Raw genomic sequence first — 22,856 nt, forward strand, 5'->3', positions numbered from 1 at the left:
GAAGGAAGGTTGGGCAATCTACTTCCGTAGTGATACTGCCTCGGAAACCCAAAGAGGGGCCGCTGTGAGTTATGAGTTATGGCAGCTCTACTCTGTCCTACAGGGTCGCTATGAGTCGGAATGGACTTCATGGCAGTGGGCGTGAGTTTTTTGGTTTTAAGCGCCCAGCGCCTCTGTGCCAGGCACACAGCAGGCTCCACTTGGCGGGGAACGAACGGATGATTTTGGGTGGCTAGGACTGGATGGTAGCATAGTGGCTAAGGCACTTGACTGCTAACCAGAAGGCAGGCGGTTCAAACCCACCAGCCACTCCTCGGAAGGAAGGTTGGGCAATCCTACTTCCGTAGTGATACTGCCTCGGAAACCCAAGGAGGGGTCGCTATGAGTCGGGGCCGACTCGATGGCAAACAACAACAACAACAAGGACTGGATGGATAAGCCCCGGGTCTGGCCCTCAGGAGGCTCAGAATCCCGGGAGTCAGGCCTCGAAAAGGCGGGGGACATAGAGTTTGGGGGTGCGGACCGCGACTTCCCCACGTCTGTCCGCCCCATGGACCTACCGGCTCACTGGGGCCTGATCGCCTCCATCTTGGTCGCGCCGCCTGCCGAGACACCGCGCTCGGCCCTCTGGGAAACCGAGTCTTCCACCGGCTAAGCGCCATCGCTTCCGCGTCCAGAGAACTACAACTCCCACAAAGAACTGGGCGGCTATTACCGAGGCCTGCCGGGACGCGTAGTCCCGTACGTGCGCGTTTCCCACTCTATTCCTAAACCTGTTCCCTCGCACCGGGGAACGGCTCGGGAAAGCCAGGAAATGCCGATGTTTCTTCGAGAAACAAGCCTGGAATTGACTAACGAGAAAAAGGAGGGAGGAGGCCGGATGGCACTCCCAGAATGCTCGAGGGCTAGCGGTAAGCGTGGGGCTCCCGGAGCCCCAGCGCCTCCTAATGGCAGTCACGAGGACTGCGGCCACCTCAGACCGGAAGCGCGTTTTCCAGCTCCGCGGCGGAATAGCCGCTCGCGAGCACTTCCGGTCTTGGCCGGAAGCAATTGAGCCTCGCCACCCTCTGTGTCCGAGCGTGTTTTCTTCCCTTGGACCGTTAGTTCTAGAGAGCGGGCCGGCACGGCCCGGGTCCGATGGCTCCCGCGGCGTTCCCGCGCCCGGCCCCATCGCACCAGAGACCCCCAAGTCCTGCAGCTCCGAATCGGGACCTTAGGGGGGCCGCTCGTAAACTCCAGCTCCGCCCACGTGTTGAGCCGGGGCTGCGCGGCGTGACCAGCCTCGTCTTCTCTCCTCGACGATCCATTAGTAGCTGCTCCCCGGGGAGCAGGAGCAGAGGCTCTGCCCAGGGCCGGCCATTTCCCTCTAGGGTTGCGCAGGCACACGGGCATGGTCGGCCATTCCCTCCCCGCGTGCCCGAAGCACAGCGTGCATCTCCCTGGCCCCGGGCACACACTAATGGTGACGGACACGCCTTCTTCCGAGGCTGCAGCTGTGGCCGTGGAGAGGTGTGGCTTAGGAAAGGCTTGGACGGGCACCCCTGGTGGCTAAGCCAGAACCACGCTCGGCCCCTGCCCGTCCAAGGGACTCTGGGTGGCACTGGCTTGCGCAGGGAACCCGAGCCCACGAGGCCGGGGCAAGGAGGCCGCTGGCTAGCGCCGAGTGGCGGAAGGGAACAGAGGCTCGGCCGCCTCCACCGCCTGGTTGGCCTGGGCTGGTGGGCAGCGGGGGAATATGCGTCAGCGAGCCGGCGCCAGAGGGCGCCACGGAGCTGGCATGCCAACCCGGCCTCCCTTCTCGGCGGCCTGAGGCACTTCCTGCTTGGTAATGGAGGACGAGGGCTTGCGCTCTCCCCGTGCTGAACCATGCCTCCCTCTGTGCCCAGGCCCCAGGTGGGCTGCATCTCCCACCTCACACAGTCCAGGGTCGTCTGGCCAAGGGTTCAAGGAGCAGCCCAGGGACAGAGAAGTAAGGCACCTGGTTTGCAGTCAACTTTGGGTCACCTCATTCGTGGGACAAGCCCTCGCGCCAGCCTCTCCAGGAACCACTGGATCACCGCCTGTGGAAGGCGGGCCCCTGGGCTGTAACCTTGCGCAGACAGACCTGTGCGCCCCGCACCATGGCGGGGAGGAGGAAGCCCGAGGTGCAGCCTCCTGAGAGCCTTTAACCCAGAAGCAAGAACGGGGTGGGTTCGAGTCAGTCCGAGGAGGCCGCTAGGAGCCCTCGACATGAGAATCCCAGCCGGGCCATGTCAAGGGGTCGATTCAGCGTGTATGCTAACCCTAGCTCCTGGTGATGTCGCCCAGCATCCCAGAGCAGCCTGTCACAGGGCAGGCCCGAGGCGTTCTGCCGCGCTGGGCCGAGGCCAGCCAGGCATGTCTGGACCACGCTGGCTCGCTCGTCCTCCGACTGGAAGCTTGGAAGAAGGGAGAGACCAGGCGGGGCCCAGGGTCGGCCCTGCGATCTCCCGTGGGCTGCGTCCTTGGGCTCCTTTGCTGGCGCTCAGCCTTCCCACCAGCCCTGCCCAGCCACCAGCTCCTCCAGCAATGTCTGCGAGCACCCAGACCCAGACGGGCAGCAAGGGGAAAGACTGGCCGTCCTGGCATCCAAGACAACCCCTCACGGCCCTGCCAGTGGGCCTAGCACAGCCTCAGCTCCCACCAGACGGGCGGAAACCCAAGCCTTGGATGGTGACGCGAGCAGGGCGGAGGGGGTCCTGCAGGGTGGCGCGTGTACCCCCGCACCTCCGGGGCTGGCTCGGCGAGCGGAGGGCGGGGCCCGCGTCCCCCGCCCCAGGAATGGGGTCGGAACTGGGTTGGCATGCCTGGTTGATTCTTTCTTTATTGAGTGACTGTTGGGAGATGTTGTAATTATAGTCGAAGGCGACACGTTAGCGCTGCATTGTAGCTAAGAGCTCAGACACCACCCTAGAAACAGGTCGGGGAGGGGAGGGCGGGCTTAAAAAAGGCGCGAGCTGCGGGCACGGGCGGGGCCACTGCCCCGCAACTCGGGGGGCCCGGGCCCAGGGCCAGGTGGAGTCCCCCGGCGGCCCCAGAGCAGAGGGGCGCCCTGCTCTGCATCCCCAGGCCGCCGGCCTGCTCCTCTGTCACCCACGAGGGCCGCCAGCCCCGGAGAGGTGATGGGGGCTTGAGAACAAAAGGAGACCTGGAAGTGGAGAGGCTAAGTGCACAGAGTAATGGGGGCGCTATGTACACGGGGAGGTCCGCCGCGGGCCTTAGTACACCGAGCTGTTCCGGATGCCGCAGCACAAAACCATGCTCAGGATCATCTCGAAAATCTGCCGGAGGAGGGCGGGAGGAGGGCGGTGACGTGAGGCCCTGAGGTGCGGGCTGAGGGTGAGAGGAGGGAGGCGGGGCGTGGGGCGAGGGAGGGGCGGGGCGTGAGACAAGGGGCGGGGCGTGCGGGGCGGGGCTCTCACCATGATCACAGCAACCACGATGGCGGCGATGCCAATCAGGTACAGCTTTCCCGAGAAGAGGTCGTCGATCTTCTGGTGGCAGTCCTCCTGTGGACAGACAGCAAGGTCAGGACCCTGAAGTGGACCTCACCCCAGGCTCTCCCAGCCCCGGCCACCAGCACGGACACAGTTCCTAGCAGGGTGCCAGGGGGTGGACTCCGACTCATGGTGACGTCCTGTCAGAAGACAGCCAGGCCCGAGGTACAACGGACACCCTGGTTCAAAGCACTTCAGTATAGCTGAGGACCACCACAGTCGCCGTGGCCACCAAGGGCCCCCACGGGCCTTGACCCCATGTACGGCAGCCACCCGCCTATCCCACTGGGCCATCGGACCCTCCGGGCCTCGGACGGTCACGTGGATGGCGCCGGCAGCTCAGTGCTCCTTGCACCGTTCACGAGCTGCCCTGGGACGACCCCGCCCCAGCTGCTGCCTACCTTGAAGAGGTTGGTGAGGACGCTGCTGCCCGTGGGACACAGGCTGTTCTTGGCCAGCGAGGTGGCCAGCGTGGACAGTGCATTGGACCCACAGCAGTTCAGCTACACAGACAGAGGTGGCTGCGGTCAGGCCAGCAGGGCACGTGTGGGCCGCTGGCCAGGGGCCCCGACAGCCACAGTCAGGCGACCCCACGCCCACCTCACAGCCCATCCTGCGGGGCTGTGGCCGCCCCGCACTGCTGTACTGCCCTTCCCGTAAGAGGACACTGCTCAGGAACCTGGCCGCCTGCTCCCCCGGCCTGGCCCGGCCCAGCCCACCGCCCTCACCCTGGGACCCAGAGGGCAGGGAAGAGCCTGGGGCCCCCAGAGGAGAGGGCCCAGGACAGCCTTGCCCCCGGAGACTGGTGCTCCCGGGGCCCCTGGCGGCCGCACCGTCTCGTGAAAGGTTTTCACCACGGCCTTGGCGCTGTTGGCGTCATCATCCAGTACGGCCTGCTGCAGGGCCTGGTCGTAGAACTGCTTCACGTCCTTGGCGATCTGTGGGGAGCACCGGTGGGCTGGGCTTCACCAGAGCAGGGATCACCTCCGCCAGGGGACACACCTGATGTGCCCCAGGGCCACTGCCTCCAGACAGCCCGCCTGGATCTTCCTGCCAGGCGAGCCCCCAGGTGCACCTGCCATCTGTAGGGGAGGCCAGACCTCCCCCACCCCGAGCAGGGGGCTCTCCGCCCTCCACCTGGCCCCGGCCAGAGTGAGGACCTCACCTGGTGGTCTGGCTTACCTGATCTTTGTTGACAAAGCCCCAGATGCCAGCAGCCACTTCACAGGCAAACAGGATCACCAAGCAGGTGAAGAACTGGGGGGCCACACGGGGCAGGACATGAGGAGGGGCCAGGCAGAGGAAGGCCCCTCTGTGGTGGGCAGCATGGGGCTTGCCTTCCCCAGATGGCAGACACGCAGGCGAACAGTGGGAAGGGAAGAGGGGGTGGTCACCAAACCACTGGGTCCCAGCCAGGACTGAGCCACGAGGCCCTGTCACGGCAGACCCTGCCCACGAACCAGACGCCGGCCTCATGCCCCCACCGCCCCCCTACCTGGCTCTGGACCCTCGGGGCACCACCCGGTGGGACAGGCGCTCACGCTGACCCCAGCATGTCTCAGAGAAAAGGGCCACTAAGGCCGGAGTGCGGTGTGGCCGGGGCTCCCTCCCATCGTGTCTGGCTTTTCTCCAAGAAGGAGAAGCAGCTTCGGGGCTTAGAAGCAGAGTATGAGATAACGGTTCCACCTCAGAGCGAGCAGGAAAACTAGAGGCCGGAGTCCCACCCGCACCTGCCACCCCAGCTGCCTCCTCACCCCAAGCCCAGGACCAGCCAGGACCCCTTTACCGTTCCCAGCAGGCACTGCGACTCCTGGATGGCCCCGTAACAGCCCAGGAAGCCCACAAACATCATCACGGCGCCCACGGCGATGAGGATGTAGATGCCTGGGGCAGGGTGGGGGGGCGTCAGCACCCCCGGTGCTCTGCCCTCAGCCCTCCCCCCAGCCCAGTTCCAGGCCACCGTCCCAGACCTTGTCACTTCCTGACTACCTGAGGACCAGGGTCCCGCACCCAGAGCGGGAGGGCCTGGCCCTGGCTTCGCCCCAGCATGCAGGCGCCCTCCCCTGCCTCAGGTTCCCCCTTCTATGACAGAAGCAGGCCCACCAGTGGAGGACCACGAGGCTGCCCCATGAGCTGGGCTCAGCGACTGTGCACAACGTGTATACCAAACACCTGCTCGCTCAGTGCCCCCCTTCCTGCTCCCACAGCCTGCTGCCCTGAATCTCCCCAGTGCCCTCCCATGCCCCTTGACCTCCCACATAAGCCCAACAGACTCGGATCATCCTCAGTTGCCATGGCAACACCAGCAGCGGCTCAGGCCGCTGTCCCCTGGCTTAGTGGAGGGGACCATTGTCCACTGCCTGGAGCCTCGGGAAGAGGCACCGGGCCAGGCTGCCACCAGGCTCAGGAAGGGCCTGGTCCAAGCTGCCTCCCAGGCCCCCCTGCCTGGCTGGCTGCTTCCTGTTAAAGCTGGACACTGAGGGGAGCAGGCCCGGGCCCTGCCCTGGGCCCCTGCTCTGCACCCCTCTTCATGTCTAAGGGGAGGCTGACAAGGTGACCCAGAGCAGTTGGGCTTTCCTGGGTCCTTCCGTGGGAACGCGAGCCCCCAGGGTTTCTGGGCGATGAAGTGGGGCCAAGGTGTCGCTGGGACCCTCCTGAGGCCCCCTCTGCAGACCCTACCAACAGACCCAGCCTTCCCCAGGCTCCCGTCGGAGACTCGAGGCCCGATGGGAGCACGGGCAGTGCGGTGGGGATCCAGCCTGGCCTGGCTCCCAGGGGTGGGGGGGACGAGCTCGCCCTGCCCCTAGCCCCACCTCCCGGTGCAGGACAAAGGGCCCTTGTCCGAGTTCCCCTCTGCTCCCCACCCTGCCAGGGCCTGCCTGTACTGGGTCATGGAGGGGTTCCCAGTGCCTGGGGCAGGAGTCATGGTGTGGGAAGGCCACTGCCCTGTGTACCAGCCTGCCAGGCGGTCACAGGCCCGGGCCCCAGGGAGGCAGGGGCGGTCACAGCAAGCTGCACGTGGACCCCAAAAGGCCAGTGGGGCATGCATGCGGCCCTGAGGGGGATTGGGAATCTGCGGGGGAGGAGGAGCTGCAAAGGACCCTCCCAGGACTGGGCGCCCAGCCCGCCTGCAGGAACCGACACAGAGCCACGGGCTGCCCCCCGACACTGGGGCGGGGGAGAGTCTCCTGCCGACTCTGGACCCTGAGCCTGTCCACTTGAGTGCAGCACCAGCTCCGAGGGCTGGCGGCAGCCCTCCCTGGGCCAGAGCTCTGCCCAGCCCGGGGTGCCTGGCAGGCTGGGCCATGTCTGGGGCTGTGTCTAGCCTCCCAGAAGGACCCTGGTTCAGCACCCCACCCAGTGAATCTCCCCACCTTGACAGGACAGAGGGCCTGCACTGGCCTGGGCATGGCTGCAGGGGCGGGGTCCAGCTGCGTGCAGCTAAGGCCTGCAGACCCTGGCCTCCAGCCCTGTACCCCACTTGCCCTGGGCCCGAGCAGGCTGCCCCTTTAAAGGGCAGAAACATCTCAAAAATATGCTTGTTTGGAAAACAGGCCTGCCTTCCCTGTGGGGAGCCCAGAGGTGAGGTGCCCTGCTCTGCCGGTGGGGAGCCCTTCCCCCTGGGTCACCCCTCTCTGGGAAGGGCCTGCAGCTGGTGCAAGGCCACAGCGAGGTGCCCATCGGCTGAGTCCCACCCCCAGCCCCAGCCCCACCCCAGCACTTTTCCAGCTGCTCCAGGATCGGCCCCAGGCATCCTGCCCCACCCCTCTCAGGCAGCCTCCCCCAGATACCTCCTTAAAATATGCCAGGGCTAGCATGGGGCCGCTCCCAGCTGCCACCCCTTGGCCCACAGGACGGGGTGCCGACAGGCCTCCCGCATCACCACCCCAGCTGTCCCCGGGAGCATATTCCCACCCTCCCTCCGCCCAGCCCAGCCCACTCCCACAGACAGCAGGATCCGCGACAACTTTTAGAGGGGGACCCAGGCCCCACCGCCTTCCTGGCTGGCCTCCCTGCCCCAGGACACCCTGGGCCCCACTGCCCGTCCTCTACAGGGGCCATTTCTCTCATCCAGAAGACCCCACCTCATCAGCTCGGGGGCCACCTCCTCCAGGAAGCCCTCCCTGACTGCCCACGTGGGGCCTCACTGAGCTTGCGCCCCGACACTGTGATGTGCCATCCCGAGGGTGCCCGCCTCGCACACACACTCACCCACATAGAAGGTGTTGGGTGCAGGCCGGTCCTCGAGCTCCAGGTACAGGAGGTTGGTAGTCTGCGGGTCATGACGGAGCCACAAGGCCACACCAAGGATCACACCTCCGGCCAGCTAGGAGAGAGAGCAGGGCACGCGGTCACCTGCAGCCCAGAGCACGCCAATGACGGGTAAACCATGCTGCGCGGAACGTCCCTGTGACGTGCTGGCCTCCCCCCCGGGCCGACGGCCTCCTCCCGCTCCTCGCTGCGTTCACAGGCGCCATGGAACGGGGGCCACTTGCCAGCACCAGAGAGGGAACCAGAGGAAAGACCTGGCACCCTGGTTTTCCAGACGCCCGGGACGGTCTGAGATCCGGGACGACGCTGGTCGGTCAGCCACCACCTCTCCAAGCTGCCCCCTCTCCTACCAGCCCCTCCTCCGCAGCCAGACCCTGAGGAGGGCACCACACACAAGGCACCCTGGGAAGGGCACTCTGAATTTCAGATGAACAAGGCGTCACAGTTTAAATATATCCCAGATATTCATGGGATACACCTATGCGAAATGAAAGACATTCATTACCTGAAAGTCAGATTTACCCGGGCACCCGATATGTCCACACCCACTTCTCACTCATTCACATCGTCGGGTTCCAAAGACCAGCTTGTTATGTGAAGATGGACGTTATGTGAAATTGGAGGATGGCTACCTCACTATATGCCAGACCGCTAAGAATCACAGCCCAGCCAAGCTGACACGGCACCTTAACCATCACGGCCGGCTCTCCTCTCGCCGCACACCACAGTGTCCTTAAGCCAGTTGTGTTAACACACATCAGATAGGAGACTGTCTGTCAGGTGACGAGAGGCGGCGAGCAGGCGGGATGCTTGCTGAATCTGGCCACCCTGCACCATGAGCCACCCCAGAGTCAAGCAGCCAGGGAATGGCCACTGCTCCAAGCCCTGGGCCCCACTAGCAACAGTCCTGGAGGCAGGAGACCAAGTGCGGTGGTCCGGGTCTTTGCTGCCAGGGGCGGGGGGGGGCTGGGCTCCAAGGCTGGGGCTGGTGGGCTGGCCACCAGGAAGCTGCAGGGCTGAGGGGGCTGGCGGTTTGTGGGAGAAATCCGGTCTGCTGTCAGCCTTGAGAAGGGGACCCTGAGAGAGGAAGGAAGCGTGGCTTCGGCCTTCGAGCGGGCCTGAGGAAGAGGCGCTCGAAGCCCAGCTCGGGGCTGCCGCTCACTTGGGCCGGGGGGTCCTGCTTGACAACGCGTTCTTGACTGTCCTGGCCAGCTAGGTCCACGCTTGAGGACAACCAGCCCGCCCCTAAGCCTCTCACTGAGCTGGTGCTCCAGCTGCCCTCCCTGCCCATGCCACAGGCTGCCAAGACCTTGCTACACCACCTCGGTGCCCCAGACGCAGACAGAGCCGGGCTGGGCATCGGGAAGGGAAGCAGACAGACCGCCCTGAGTGCTGCCCCACCCCGGCCACCGGCTCCTTCAAGGGGCCTGGCGGCTGTGGGGGAGGAGGGCAGTGGGCCCACACGTGGCCCTGGGGAGCCCCAAGGACAAGGGATGGAGTGGGGCACATGCCCTCCCCATCACCCCTGCCCGTCCTCCCCGGGACCGTTGCGAACAAGGCTGGAGGGACAGGTGGTGCCTAGCAACAGCTGCGCTTTGTCCCCAGGGATCAGGCATGGCACCCTCCCAGCCCCAAGCCCAGCCGACCTCAAGGGTGTGACTCTGTTGGAGCTGTAGTTCCTCCCAACACGGGGAGGGGGCTCCCCTCACCGGGCGGGTGCTCTCGTCTGGGAGAGTGGCTCCTGCCTCATCCCAGACCTCGGGCCGGCCACCCTCACCACAACCGCCGAGGGGTTCTGTGCACCTGCTAGCCAGGCAGGGGAGTGGCCCGACACGCAGCACTGCTCGGCCTTCACAGGACACAGTCCCGGGCAGCAGGGCCCTGGACTTGCACACAGACCCTGTTCTCTGAGGGTCGGGAAGGCCTGCGAGGCAGTGAAGGCACTAGGTGCGCCGAGGGCTGGTGGGATGGGCAGGCAGCAGAGGCCTGGGCGAGGTGCCGCCGTGGGGATGTCCCAGGAGCAGGATGCCATCTGCGCTCCGGGAAGGTGGTGGTGAGGCCAGGGTTGCCAGAGCAACCTTGGCTTCCTCAGCGGCTGGAAACGTCACTTATTTTGTTTTGAACTGTGGTCCAGGCCCGGCTTCTCGAGCTATTCCCAGGAGGCGGGGGTGGGGGCCTGTCCCTGGACCAATGGCAGGCCCTGCTTTCTGCCTCAGTGGCCCCACTGCACACATCTCACGAGGTTCCCACTGGCGCCACTCTGCTGCGCCCTCCTTGGCCGGCAGGGACCATCCATCACTCACCCCGGGGAGCTTGGTGACCCCATTTGAACAGAAATCCTCACAGGGCAGTGCCTAACCCAGCCCAGGCTGTCACAGACGGCATGCAGGCCCACGCATGGCCCTTCTGATCTGGTGTGGAAGTGGGGGGCTGAGCTCCCAGCCCCCACAGCCCCTCTGGGAGACCCTGAGAGTCTCTAGGAAGCACCACTGGTGTTTCCTGGGGTGCCGTGTACAGATATTTCCTGGCCAGCCCAGGAGGAGCGGGAGAAGCACCCACTCACCAACCCCCAAAACTCCAAGCTCCACCTCATAGCCATGGAGACCCAGGGGGCATCCCGGCTCAGCCCTGGGACTGACATCTGAACCCCACGTGCCCTACCCATACATGGCGGGGCTTCTCCCACACACAGTGGGGGACCTCTCCCACATGGTGGGAACCTCTCAAGTGGATGGGGTCAGGGGCTTGCAGCCCACTTCTCCCTCCACGTGCCAGAGGGTAGCCACGGGTTGGACAGCAAGAGTTCTGAAACTAGGGATTAAGTCCTTCAGAGAGGAGGAGGGTGGCCCATGGGACAGGAAGGTGCCACTCCCAGGGCTTGGCCAGGCTCACCCACCTTCTCTGTGAGCAGATGGCCCCCATCTAGGCACCCAGGGTCAGCACAGGACCAGGGCTTCTGGCTGCTTCAAGACAGTCCTGTAATTGCCATGGTAAACAAGGGCTGTGGATGCGTTGCATAGCAACCAAGTCTGTTGGCTGTGGTATTTTGACCTGAGTAGCAAACACAAGGAGCTCTGGCGGCACCGTGGTTAAGGCACTTGGCTGCTAACCAAAAGGTCAGTGGTTTGAACCCACCAGCCACTCTTCAAGAAGCAACATGAGGCAGTCACTTCTGTGAAGACTGACAGCCTTGGAGACCCTGTGGTGCAGTTCCACTCTGTCCTCTAGGGGCACTGTGGGTCAGAATGGACTCCAGGAAGTGGGTGTGGTTTGGGCTTTGCTTCCCTGAAGACTGACAGCCTTGGAGACCCTGTGGGCAGTTCCACTCTGTCCTCTAGGGGCGCTGTGGGTCAGAATGGACTCCAGGCAGTGGGTGTGGTTTGGGCTTTGCTTCTGTGAAGACTGACGGCCTTGGAGACCCTGTGGGCAGTTCCACTCTGTCCTCTAGGGGCGCTGTGGGTCAGAATGGACTCCAGGCAGTGGGTGTGGTTTGGGCTTTGCTTCTGTGAAGACTGACGGCCTTGGAGACCCTGTGGGCAGTTCCACTCTGTCCTCTAGGGGCGCTGTGGGTCAGAATGGACTCCAGGCAGTGGGTGTGGTTTGGGCTTTGCTTCTGTGAAGACTGACAGCCTTGGAGACCCTGTGGGCAGTTCCACTCTGTCCTCTAGGGGCGCTGTGGGTCGGAATACACTCCATGGCAGTGGGTCTAACAGTGTGGGAACTCTGGTGGTGTAGTGCCTAAGGCATCTGACTGCTAACCAGAAGGCTGGCAGTTCAAACCTACCAGCTACTCCTCGGAAGGAAGGTTGGGCAATCTACTTCCGTAGAGATACCACTCAGAAACCCACGGAGGGGTCGCTATGAGTAGGAATTGACTTGACAGCAGTGAGTTTGGTTTTTTGGTTTTGAAAAGCAGGTTTCTTTCCAACTTCAGACTTTCTGGCACCTCCAGCTGTGCCCTCGGTGGGAGTCCGGGGCAGGGAGACAGTGATGCCTCCGCCCATCTGCAGCTGCAGGTTAGCATCACGGTGGGGTGTGAGGGCGTGAATGGCTTTCCTACCAACTTGGTTTTCTCACTGGGAATCTGGGGCTGACCCCTGCACCCCCACCGTGGGTATGTGGCTGCAGGCCTCTGCAGAGATGCCAGGCCTCTCAGCACCCACCGCCCTGGTCCTTGGTGTCCCTTCTATCCAGGCGTTGGAGTTTGCTGGTGGTGGGGGGACAGGTGTCTCCCCATTTGTCCTGTCTCACTTCCTCACACTTGCCCCCACAACCCCTCATCAACGGTCCTCGGTCAAGCTTCAAGCCTGTTCAGAATGGTCCAGTAAATGCCATCGTGCGCAGAAGCCATGGCGCGTCACGTGGTAACCAACTGTCGGCCAGGGTATTCTGACACAGTTCAAGGAGGGAGGCCGACCGTGCCGCCCTGACTGTGTGCTGGCCTCCGGCGTTAGGCTCCTGAGGCTTTCAGGGACAGGACTGTGGCAGGCCCTGGAGAGCAGCACATGCTTAAAGCTGAGCACAGCACTCCAAGAGAACAGACTGAAATTGCCCCAGAGTTTCCAGGGCCGTCATGTCTATGGAAGCCTGTCTCATCGTTCTTCCACTGAGCGGCTGGTGGGTTCAAACCTGCAGCCTTTTTGGTTAGCAGCTGAATGCTTGAACCAGTGCCCCACCAGAGCTCCAAAGACACCATTAGAGCATGAAAGACAAGCCACAGGCTGGGAGAAGGTGTTTGCGAATATCACACGGCGACAAAGGGCTCATGTCCTGATTGTACAAAGACCTCTGAAGACAGCAGTAAGAAAACACACAAGCCACTTAAAAAGGCAGGGGGAGCATCCAAAGATCTGAACAGACACTTCGCCAGGGAAGACACCCGTATGGCCAGTAAGGCCATGCAAAGCTGCTCGGCTCCCCATCACCGGGGGAGTGCAAAGCCAGACCACGACAGGATACCAGGCCCGCCTGCTAGAGGGGCTGGAAGTTGCACACTGACCACCCCAAGCGGTGGTGAGGGTGTGGGGGGTCTGGAGTGCTCAGCCACGGCTGGCGGAACACGACATGCTGCAGCTGCTTTGGAAAGGTTTGCCCGTTTCTTACACAGGTAAACCCACATGCACACCTAGGACGGCTCCTTCCGGTGGTAAAGGGCATCCGGGCTGCTAGGAGGTCAGTGAAGATGAGGAAAACCCTCACCGAGGCAGACAGACACATACCAGTGACAACAGCGGTGACCGAGTCCACACACCCACCACCTACCACAGGACCCCACCACTCCACTCACAGGTGTTTTACCCAGGAGGCCAGGCCTGTGCGGAGAAAGACCAGCAGCCACCCAGCTGCCCGTCCACAGGTGAGTAACAAGCCACGTTGGAGCCGCACAGTGGGCTCCTGCTGTTCTCACTGCCGTCCAGCTGGCTCCCATGCCTACCCCCAGTGAAAGGGTCCTCCTCCTACGATGTGGTGAATCATCCAATAGCTATGCTGAGTGAAGTAAAACAGATCCCCCGCCCCGAAAAAAAAATGCACCTGTTGATTCCATTAAGTCTAAGAAATGCAAGTCAGGTACAGCATGGACTGTGGTCACCGGCTGCCCAGGGGAGGGGGGAGGAATTCCAGAGCCACGAGGAAGCCCTTGGAGGTGGTGGCTGTGCTCACTGTCCTGATCGTGGTGACAGTTTCATGGGTGTCTACGTGTCAACACGTGTCAAACTGTGCACTCTGCATACGTACAGTGCAGCTGACAGCAGCCCCTCCTCTCCAGAGCTGGTCTAACGCTCACCCCCAAAGCCCCGATGCCAGAACCTCCAAACTAGGTCTTTAGGAAAAGGGAGCCCCAGTGGCACAGCAGGGAAGTGCCTGGTCCTTACCGAAAGGTTGGTGGTTTGTACCCACCCAGGGGGTCCACAGAAGAAAGAGCTGGAGCCCTGCTCCTGTAAAGACTACAGCCCAGGAAACCCTATGGGCCAGCTGTACACTGTCACCTGGGGTCACCATGATGCAGAATTGACTGCACAGCACCCCACAACAACAGCAACAGGCCTTCGGGGGGGCATGGTTCCCCCAGGTCCCAAGGATTCAGGGTTGTCATACTGGTGCCAGGGACCTGCCAGGGTGGACCCTGGGTCTACCAGGGCTCTCGTGGCCAGTGGCAGGCATCAGAGACATGGGAATTCTGTTCCTAGAGCTACAGCTTTAGAGCCAATCAAAGTTAAGACCTGAAGTAACTATTGCTAGGTGTCGATTAAAGAGAGTCCAACAAAAGAACAAACGGTGTATGTGCCCACTTGGATGAGCTGTCTGGAACAGGCAAATACATGGAGACCACCGTGGATGCCTGGTTACCAGGGGCTGCAGGGAGGGGCAGCTGCAGCTTTAGGGGCCCTGGGTTTCTGTTTGGGGTGATGGAAAAGTGTGGAGAATGGATGGTGGTGATGGTTGCACCACACAGTGAATGGAACTAATGCCACTAAATTATACATTTAGAATGGGCTGACGACAGCAGTGGTACTGGGTAGAGGCCTCTGAGGCTGGCTGCTGGGCTAAGTTCCAGCTTGGACCCATCTCAGGTTCTTCCTGACTCAGCTCACCTCATCTGTAATCAGTGGCCGTCAAGCCAACCCCGACTCGGGGGAACCCCATGGTGTCAGAGGACGACATTCCCCAGGGTTTTCTCTACAGCTTATCTGTTGCTGGGGATCAACGCAGGACACACACCGCGCCCACAGCTTCTCCGTGTGCAGCTCAGCGACACGGATTCCAGCCTTGGGGTTCTGCTGCTGTCCTCACCCCCCTTTTCCAAGCTGTTTCTTCCCCATGAACATGAACTCCCTGCCCTCTAAGATTCTCATCTAATCTCTCCAGTTGCTGCTGTCAGCTGGATTGCAGAGATCGACCTTAAATGGGCTCAGTGCTCAAGGCAGACAACCCTTACTTGTGACGCTCAACTATCATTTGGGTTAAGAAGACTTCAGGGTGTGGGTTAAGGGTTTTCAATAGGTGACTTTTCAGAAGCATGTCCCCAGGACCAGGACTGTCTTCCTCCAACCCTCAGTTGGTGGCTGTGTGCATTCACCATTGGTGACGCTCAAGTCTCCCCATTGGAGAAGGGAGGGTACAGGGCACAGAAGTCAACCAGAAGAGTGCATCCCATGATGCCTGGGACAGAGGGCTTGGCAAACACTGGCAGGGCCACCTTCAGGAGCTCCCAGGTTGGACTGACAAACGGTAAACTCTCATGCACACTATCCACAACCCCCAGAACCATCCACAAGCCTCAGACAACTCTTGCTCACAACCAGCCTGTCGGAAGCACCCACCAACTGCTCCTGCACCCCAACTCCTGAGCTGGGGGCAGGGGGAGGAGCCAGGCAGCTTGTTCCATTCCTGGTGGCTCCACACGAGGGGAGAGGAAGGAATGTTTGTAACCATAAAAGCTTGTGTTTCTGTTTCTTTCTCCCTTCCCGTTAGGAACAGAACAAGCTTCAAAGGGGCTGGGGCCTGCCAAGTACGCTGGGCTCCTGCCCGGCCTGTCTGCTGTTTCCAAGAAGTGGCTGAAAGGATGTGGGCACTGCCTGGGCAGGCCTGGGGACACCCCCACCCCTGGGCCAGCCACCCTCCTTTGCCTTATGCACAGCCCCTGGAAGAGTGGGGAGTTCTTCTCACCAGTGACACGCACCTACCTCCCCGAGAAGGGACAGCACGTCAATCTTCCCATGCCGTCCAGAGTCCCCCTGCCAGACCACCAGCTCCAACAGGCAGCGAGGACTCATGTCCACATCCCTGTAGCACCCGCTAGACGCACTAAAGGTTGGTCTCCGCAGGGTCATCAAGGGCCTGCTGGGGCTACTGGCTCTGGGCCCTGCCTGGCCCCTGGGCAGTGACCATGCATGCTGGGAGGAGACATCTACTGGCCTTGATGCCAGGAGGGGACAGTCGGGGCAGGAGCCTCTTGGAGACACTGGGAGGCTCAGGAGGAGGCAGTCCAGCGAGGATGCTTTCAGGATGGACGGAGGGGGAGGGTGAAGGCACTCCGGTCACCCTGGCAGCCAGGAGAGGAACCCGGCCACTGGTCCCCCTGCCCCAAGAGGGGTCGAGATGTGGAGGCTGGGTCACTCCCCGGGGGGCGGGCGCAGCCCTGCCTTCGCAGCCCACAGCGGAGCGGTGGACTAGGCTGGGCAGCAGGAAGGAAGTACACACGGAAGAGCCAGCACCTCACCTTTCCAGGAAGCGGAAACCCCTCCACTGCCCCTGCCCTCAGGAAGCCGGCCGCTCGTCCCAGCATCTAAAAATAGGCACGAGAACACAGGCCCTCCCGGCTCTGGGGTGAGCTGCAGTCCCAGGAGTCCTGGCTCTTAGCGGGTGCCTGCCTCTCATGGCCACACCCCAAGCCTGTCATGGCCCAATAGGCAGTAAGCCAGGAGCCACCCCTTCTACTTTCTGGAAGCCCCTGGGGAGGGGCCCATGGGTGCCAGACCGTCACAGTGACCCTCGGGCACACACCAGAGAGAGGTGTGGGTGGCCCAGCCACCTTCTGGGCAGGGCACCGAGGTGGAAGTCTCAGGCAGGGGCCAGCAAACGAGTGGTGGCAGATTCTGGGCAAGCCAGGGTGTCCCTGGCCACAGGGGCTAGCACCTGCCCCCCCAGGCATGCCAGCCTGCCACAGGGAGCCCCAGCTTGCTGGGCAGAGCAGCAGGGCTGGCACAGATGCTGAGTAAGTTGGAGAAGCGGCAGCAGGGTCCAGCCCCTGGCTACTGGCGGCTCCCAGAACCACAGTGGTTAGAGAAGGTCCCTAATCACACAGCCACTTCCTACGTGGTCACTGCTAAACCTCAGTCACCATGCAATGGGCCTGACAACAGCCAGCTGAAGGAAGGGCTGCAGAGGGCACACGCAGGGAATCCCAGCCCAGGCCGCCTGGCACCGGGGGTGCTGCTTCAGGCCTTATCATCCGAGACAGAGGGCAAGTCTGTTCAGAACGGCCCGGTGGGCCAGCCTCCAGCAGCCCGTCTCCGGCAGGGGCACCAGCACGGCACAGTGCACAGGCCCCCAGCTGGGCAGAGGGCACAGTGGCCAGAGGGCATGAGTGATTGCTGGCGTGCCGGGTGGAGGGGTGGGGACAGGGACCCACCAGGAACAAGGTCCCTCTCAGCCCCGAGCCTTGGCCAGCATTCCCATCTGCCAGGGCCCAGTGCCACCAGGTCACCTATCAGCAGGGTGCCAGCTACAGTGTAGACCCCACCCCAATGCCCAACCACAGGGCCTGGGCACGTGGAGCAGGGTCCTAACACACTACTACCACCCGAGGGGGAGCCTTGGGGAGGGGCCCATGGGTGCCAGGCTGCCACAGTGACCCTCGGGCACACACCAGAGAGAGGTCTGGGTGGCCCAGCCGCCTTCTGGGCAGGGCACCGAGGTGGAAGTCTCAGGCAGGGGCCAGCAAACAGGTGGACGGACCCAGGCCCGTCATCCCAGAGCAAGGAAAAAAGGCAAGCATGGTAGGGTTCTCCACATACCTGCAGGGCCTGGAGACAGGGTGGCTCACGCCCCATGCCCCACCCTACGCCCAGGGATCTGGGGGGGAAGAGCCGAGCTGGCCAGGTCCCCACTGCCCAGGCCTCCGTCAGAGCACCAGACCTGTGCTCATGGTCCTCCACACTCTCTTACCCCACTCAGGGCCCTTCCTTCATTGGGGTTCCAACTCCACCAGCATCACTCCTCCGCCAGCCAGACCCCAAGGCGCTGAAGCACACACAGACTGTATCCATACCTTAGCGCACACACGCAGACACCACATACACGCAACATACACAGTGTACGCACTGCACACATGCATGCCACTACACACACCAGATATAATGCACACACGCGCAGCACGTGCAGCGCACACACCACATACAACACACACTATATACACTGCACACACATGCACCACACAAGACACACCGCACATACCACACACACAACTCACACACACACATCACACACAACTGCACGCACACACCACGTGCTACACAATACACACACTGCATACACATCCCACAACACACACTGCAAATATGCCATACACTGCACACGTGACACAGTGCACACACAACACACACAATGCACACACAACACACCCAGTACCTATACACCATGCTCACAACACTGCATACATACCCCACACCAAACACACAATACACACACACACACCACACATCACGTCCCAGCTACCCACGGCATCAGTAGCCTGGGATGAGGCCCCGTGGTCACCTGGTGACTGGTAGACCCAGCCCTGGCACAGTGACCCCACCCACGGGTGCTACCCCCGTGGTCTCCAGGAAGCCAGCACCTGCTCTGGGACCCCACTAGGGGGAAGGGCTGAGGCTGCGCCTAGAAGCACCAAGTGTGTCCACGGTGCTTGAGTGCCTGTGGTGTGCTCTGTGTGGGTGTGGTATGCGTGTGTGGTGCGTGGTGGACGTGTGCGGTGTGTATATGCCATGGGTGAGGTGTGCATGTCTGTGTGTGGTGTATATGCCATGCTGTGTGACTATGTTATTTGTGTGCTGTGAGTGTGCTATGTGATGTGCGAATATGCTGTATGTGTGCAGTGTGCACAGTGCTGTGCTATGTATCTGAGTGTGCTGTGTGTGCCGTGTGGTGTGTGAGTGTGCTGTTTGTGTGTACTGTGTGTAGATATGTACTGTGAGCATGCTGTGTTACATGTGTGCTGGTTGTATGCAGTGTGTGTTATGCCTGTGTGTGTGTGGTGTGCTGTGTGTATAGTGTGTGCTGTGTTTATATGTGGGATATATGTTCACTGTGTTGGTATATGTGTGTGTGATCATGTGCTGTGTGTGCACTGTATACGGTGTGTGTAGTGTGTGCTACGTGTGATGTGTGTACGGTATGTTCTGTGTGTATGTGGGTGTTGTATGTGCCATCCGAGTGTTGTGTGTATACGGTGCGTGTTATATGTACACAGGGTGTGTGCATGGTATGTTGTGTGTACACTGTGTGTGACATGTGTGTCTGTGTACTGAGTGTACAGTGTGATGTGTGCAGTGTGTATGGTATGTTGTGTGTGGCATGTGTGCTGTGTGTATGTGGTGTGTGCTTAGTGTACGGTATGTTCTGTGTGTGTGCTGCATGTATGGTGTGCTCTGCATGTGCGGCGTGTGTGTGTTGTGGCACCCAGCACTGCGGAAGCTCAGAACCTTCCTCCCCAGCCTGGCCCCTGGGCCCATGACCAGGGGTCAGAGTGCTGGGTCAAGCCACTTGCCCCGACAGGCCAGGAGGGCTGTGGGGGTGGAGGCAGAAGGGTGGGGGAAGTGGTAAAGACGGCGGGACAGTTCTGGGAACTGTGGTTCTCCACACAGGAAGGGGGCCTGTGGAGCACTCACTGGGTGCTGGGCCAGGGTGAGGGCACCGGCCCCACACCACACAGGTGCCTGTCCAAAACGCTGGAGTGCAAAGGTGGGACCCGCTGCTCCCACAGCCCCTGGCTCCGAGCCTGACGTGTTGCACCATGGCGGCTCTGCCCTTTGCCAGGTGCCGGGGTGAAGGGGCATCTGGGGGTGCGTCTCCCAATGTCTGGATGCAGGTCCAAGACAGGGACTGGGGCGAGCTTGACGTGGAGGCTGGCCTGGGCTGTGGGGCCACCTGTCAGCTCCAGGGGAGACTGGAGGCCTGGGGCTATTGAGCACGCGTGCAGGCGTGCGCACGCGCGCGTGCGCACACACACACACACACACACCTGGTGCCCTGCAGGCTACAGGAAAGGCAGGACCCAGGGGGACAGGCAGGACCCAGGGGGCCAGCCAGGGTCCTGGCTTCCCTCCTGAGCCCTGTGCCCCCACTGTGGCCAGCCTGTCCTGAGGAATCCCACAGTTCCTCTTCTTGCTGCCCAACGGTCGCTTCCCCAAAGCGCTCACCAGCCAGTAAGACCCAGCAGGCCGGGTGGCCAGACGTGCTGGGGGAGTCCAGCGCCAGGCTTGAGAAACCCAGGGGGCACAGGAAACCCCCCCACCCAGAGTCCCCGCCATCCAGGAAGGAAGGCGATGGGCTGCCAAGTGACAGCCAGCCACGTGTTGTCTGGAAGTAGGAACGGGTGCCAGTCAGCAGGGCCTTCGCGATGGCTACCTTCCCATCGGCTGCTGTGGACCTGGAAGGTCCGTGAGGTGGGGGAGCCCAGTCCCAGGCGAGGAGCGAGGACACGGCTCCTCTCTGCAGAGCAGTGGCACCTCACCAGGTGCGGGGGCAGCTAACATCGCGCCCACGTCACAGCAAAGAAACTGAGGCTCAGGCAGCTTGCCACCTGCCTCGAGGCAGCAGGGGGTGGGGGTCCTGCTACCCCTGAGCTACTCCCAGACCATTCCCAAGGGGCAGGACTCCCGCACTGCTAGGAGAGGACACTGCATTCCCTACGTGTCCTCCTTCCCTGCCCCACCTGATACCCGCCTCTCAGGGAGCCCCTAAAACCAGCTCTGCTGGAGAGAGGACTGGGTACCTGCCGCCTCAGCCACTCTAGAGCCGGGGGGAGAGCGTGGATGTGTGGGTACAGGCAGGAAGCCCAGGGCAGGTGGTGAGCGCAGATGAAGGGGTACAGGCAGCCCTGGGGCAGGAGGGAGAACCTGGATATGGGGGTGCAGGCAGTGGGCCTTTTCCTCTTGCTTCCAGGCAGAAGCCAGCCAGCCTTCTAACTTCCTCCTCCCACATGAGAACTTGGGTCCTCTGAATGGAACTTAGAAGCATGTCAGTCTCTTTTCTTGGCTCCTCCATGCCCCCGGTGGCTCCCCAAGACTTGCTGGGTGCCAGGGACACAGGCCCCAAAGGGCCAGAGCTACCTCTCCTTGGCTGTGGCCCCGCAGGCCACCATGCCCAGCAGCCATCTCCTGAGCCCACTGGGTGCCAAGCCCTTCACTTGGCACTTAGCACATTTTAGCTAATACCCCAACCAGCCCAGGAGGGAGGCTCGAGGGAGCCCACTCAAGAGGGTGGAGCAGCTGAGGCAGCGACCCCACCCAAACTGACACCAAGGGGCCACCCGTGGCCATTACACCGAGAACGTGAGGACACAGGGCACACAGGGGTGTCTGGTAGGGTGGGCAGGCGACTGTGGCCACCACAGCTCTCAATGTTCAGGGGGTGGGGACCTTGAAAAGTTCCCTGGAGTCCCAGCTCAGCAAGGGGATGTGAAGCTGCCACCTGCTGCCTGGGAAAGCCCCAGGCTCACCCAAGCCCCACTACCAGGGGAGGCCTGCTGGGACCATCCGGGGAGGGGCTTATCTGGCTGTTGCCTGCCTGGCCACTCCCTTCAGACTCACACCACTTCTGAGAAGCCCTCTCCTATGCCGCCCCTCGCCAGCAGAGTCCTCGGTCCCCTCACCCAGGCTCACCCACCCTTTCGGAGTTGGGTCTCCAGGGGCCAGCTGAGGAGTATCTGGACCTCAGTTTACCCCACCCCCCACCTGGACTGCTGCCTCTTCACAGGAGGCTCCTGGAGCCATCCTGGGAAGCCCATAGGCCAGGCGGCCCGGCCTCCCTGTTCCCCGCCCCAGGAGGAGGCCCTGGCCACAGCGACTCCCACGGTGCCCTCCCCAAGCCAGCCCCGAGCAGGCCGGATGTGACCCTCACTCCCAGCTGGGAGTGAGTCCAGTCTCTTCCTCCCCCGTGCCCCTCCCAAATACCTCCCTGCCCCAGACCCACTCCGGCCAGATGGAAAACAGATGTCTCCAGTCCCAGCCCAGTCTGCTCCAGGGGCCATTTTGGAAGTTTACTCTCCCCATCCACGTGGGACAGAGTCCGTCCTCCATCCATCTGTCCCTCTGTGAGGGAGGGCTGCGCAGATTGGGATGGCAGTCCAGCTAGGAAGGGGCACTGGAGAGGGGTGTCACTGCCCAGGGTCCAATGGGGTTCCCTGCACTACTCACAGGCACCCTTCCAGGCCAGCAAGGAGTCCCCATACCCCCCCTCCAACTCCAAGCCTGGCTGGCCGGAAATGGAAACAAAGAAAGAGGCAGGGATGGTCACTTCCCAGCAGTGGCCACCGAGGCCGAGAGAAAGCTACCCTCCGGCAGGGGGTGGCTGGGAGACCCTCCACACTGGGCTGCCACCCAACCACCAAGTGGGCCCCTCTTCCCAAAGCGGAGGGCCTGGGCCAGCACTACGCACTGACGCCGGGGAGCAGGGCCCAGGCTTGGACACGATGCCAGGTCTCCCCGACACCCCTTGCCAACTCTGAATAGCTGGGCTAATGGCCCGCAAAGCCTCCCAGCTCCCTGGAATCCAAGTCTGCGGTGGGGGTTAGGGTGCGCAGGGTGGGCGCCCCCGAGCCGGGCCACCAGACTACGGGACCCCTGCACGCGGGCATGCCCAGGCCAGTGAGCTTCCGGTCCGCCTTCCGCCCGGGACTGGGAGAAGGGACCACAGGGCAGAGGCTGGGCAGGGGCGGAGCGCGAAGCGGGCCGAGGGTCTGTGACCCAGTGTGCGCTCCGGCCCCACCACCCTTCTAGGGGCGGCAGCCAGATGAGCTCATGGGGGCGGGGCTCCTGGCGCCCCGCCCCCAAGCCCCCCTTCCGTCCCCGCGCAGCAGGGTGGTCCCAGAAACCGCGGCCCGGAGTCCCGGCGAGGCCGTCACGGTGGAGAGGGGCCCAAACCCCTCCCCTGTGGGTCGGCGGCTCTGAGGGCCCAGGTCACCCGCACAGTGCAACCTCAACTCCTTAGGACTCAGAGCCCCCGACGCGCAAAGGCGGGCGCCCCAAAACCCAGCGTTCGGCCTGGGCCGCCGTCGGGGGGCGCAGTGGTCCCGGGAGGCCCCTTCGCCGCGGCCGACCGGCCCCGGACCCCCACCGCCCGCCCCGGCGCCCACAGGTGGCTGCAACTTGGCGGCCCGCAGCGGCCGGGCCTACCCGACGTCCCCCAACCTCCCGGGCCTGCGGGGTCGCCGCGCGCCCCGGCCCCCGCGCCCCGGTCCCCGGCCGCTCACCCAGAAGACGAAATTGAAGACGAAGAGCAGGTACTTGATGCATTTGGTGCAGCCCTCTACCCCCATGGCGGCGCGGCGGGCGGCCTGCGGGGCGCGGG

General features: G+C 62.6%; 1 protein-coding gene across 1 annotated transcript; it reads right to left on the minus strand.

Annotated features, from left to right (window-relative positions):
* Positions 1-3,236: 3,236 nt before the first annotated feature.
* Positions 3,237-22,824, minus strand: CD81 (CD81 molecule). Its single transcript, XM_007949275.2, has 8 exons — positions 22,759-22,824; positions 7,728-7,842; positions 5,302-5,399; positions 4,698-4,772; positions 4,349-4,453; positions 3,917-4,018; positions 3,441-3,527; positions 3,237-3,299 (listed from the first exon to the last, which is right to left on the minus strand). The coding sequence occupies exons 1-8, from the start codon at positions 22,822-22,824 to the stop codon at positions 3,237-3,239; spliced, it is 711 nt and encodes a 236-aa protein (XP_007947466.1).
* Between the last annotated feature and the right edge of the window lie 32 nt (positions 22,825-22,856).

Source organism: Orycteropus afer, unplaced genomic scaffold, assembly GCF_000298275.1.
Source record: "Orycteropus afer afer isolate SDZICR_OR568_19922 unplaced genomic scaffold, OryAfe1.0 scaffold00244, whole genome shotgun sequence".
NCBI classification, from domain to species: Eukaryota; Metazoa; Chordata; class Mammalia; order Tubulidentata; family Orycteropodidae; genus Orycteropus; species Orycteropus afer.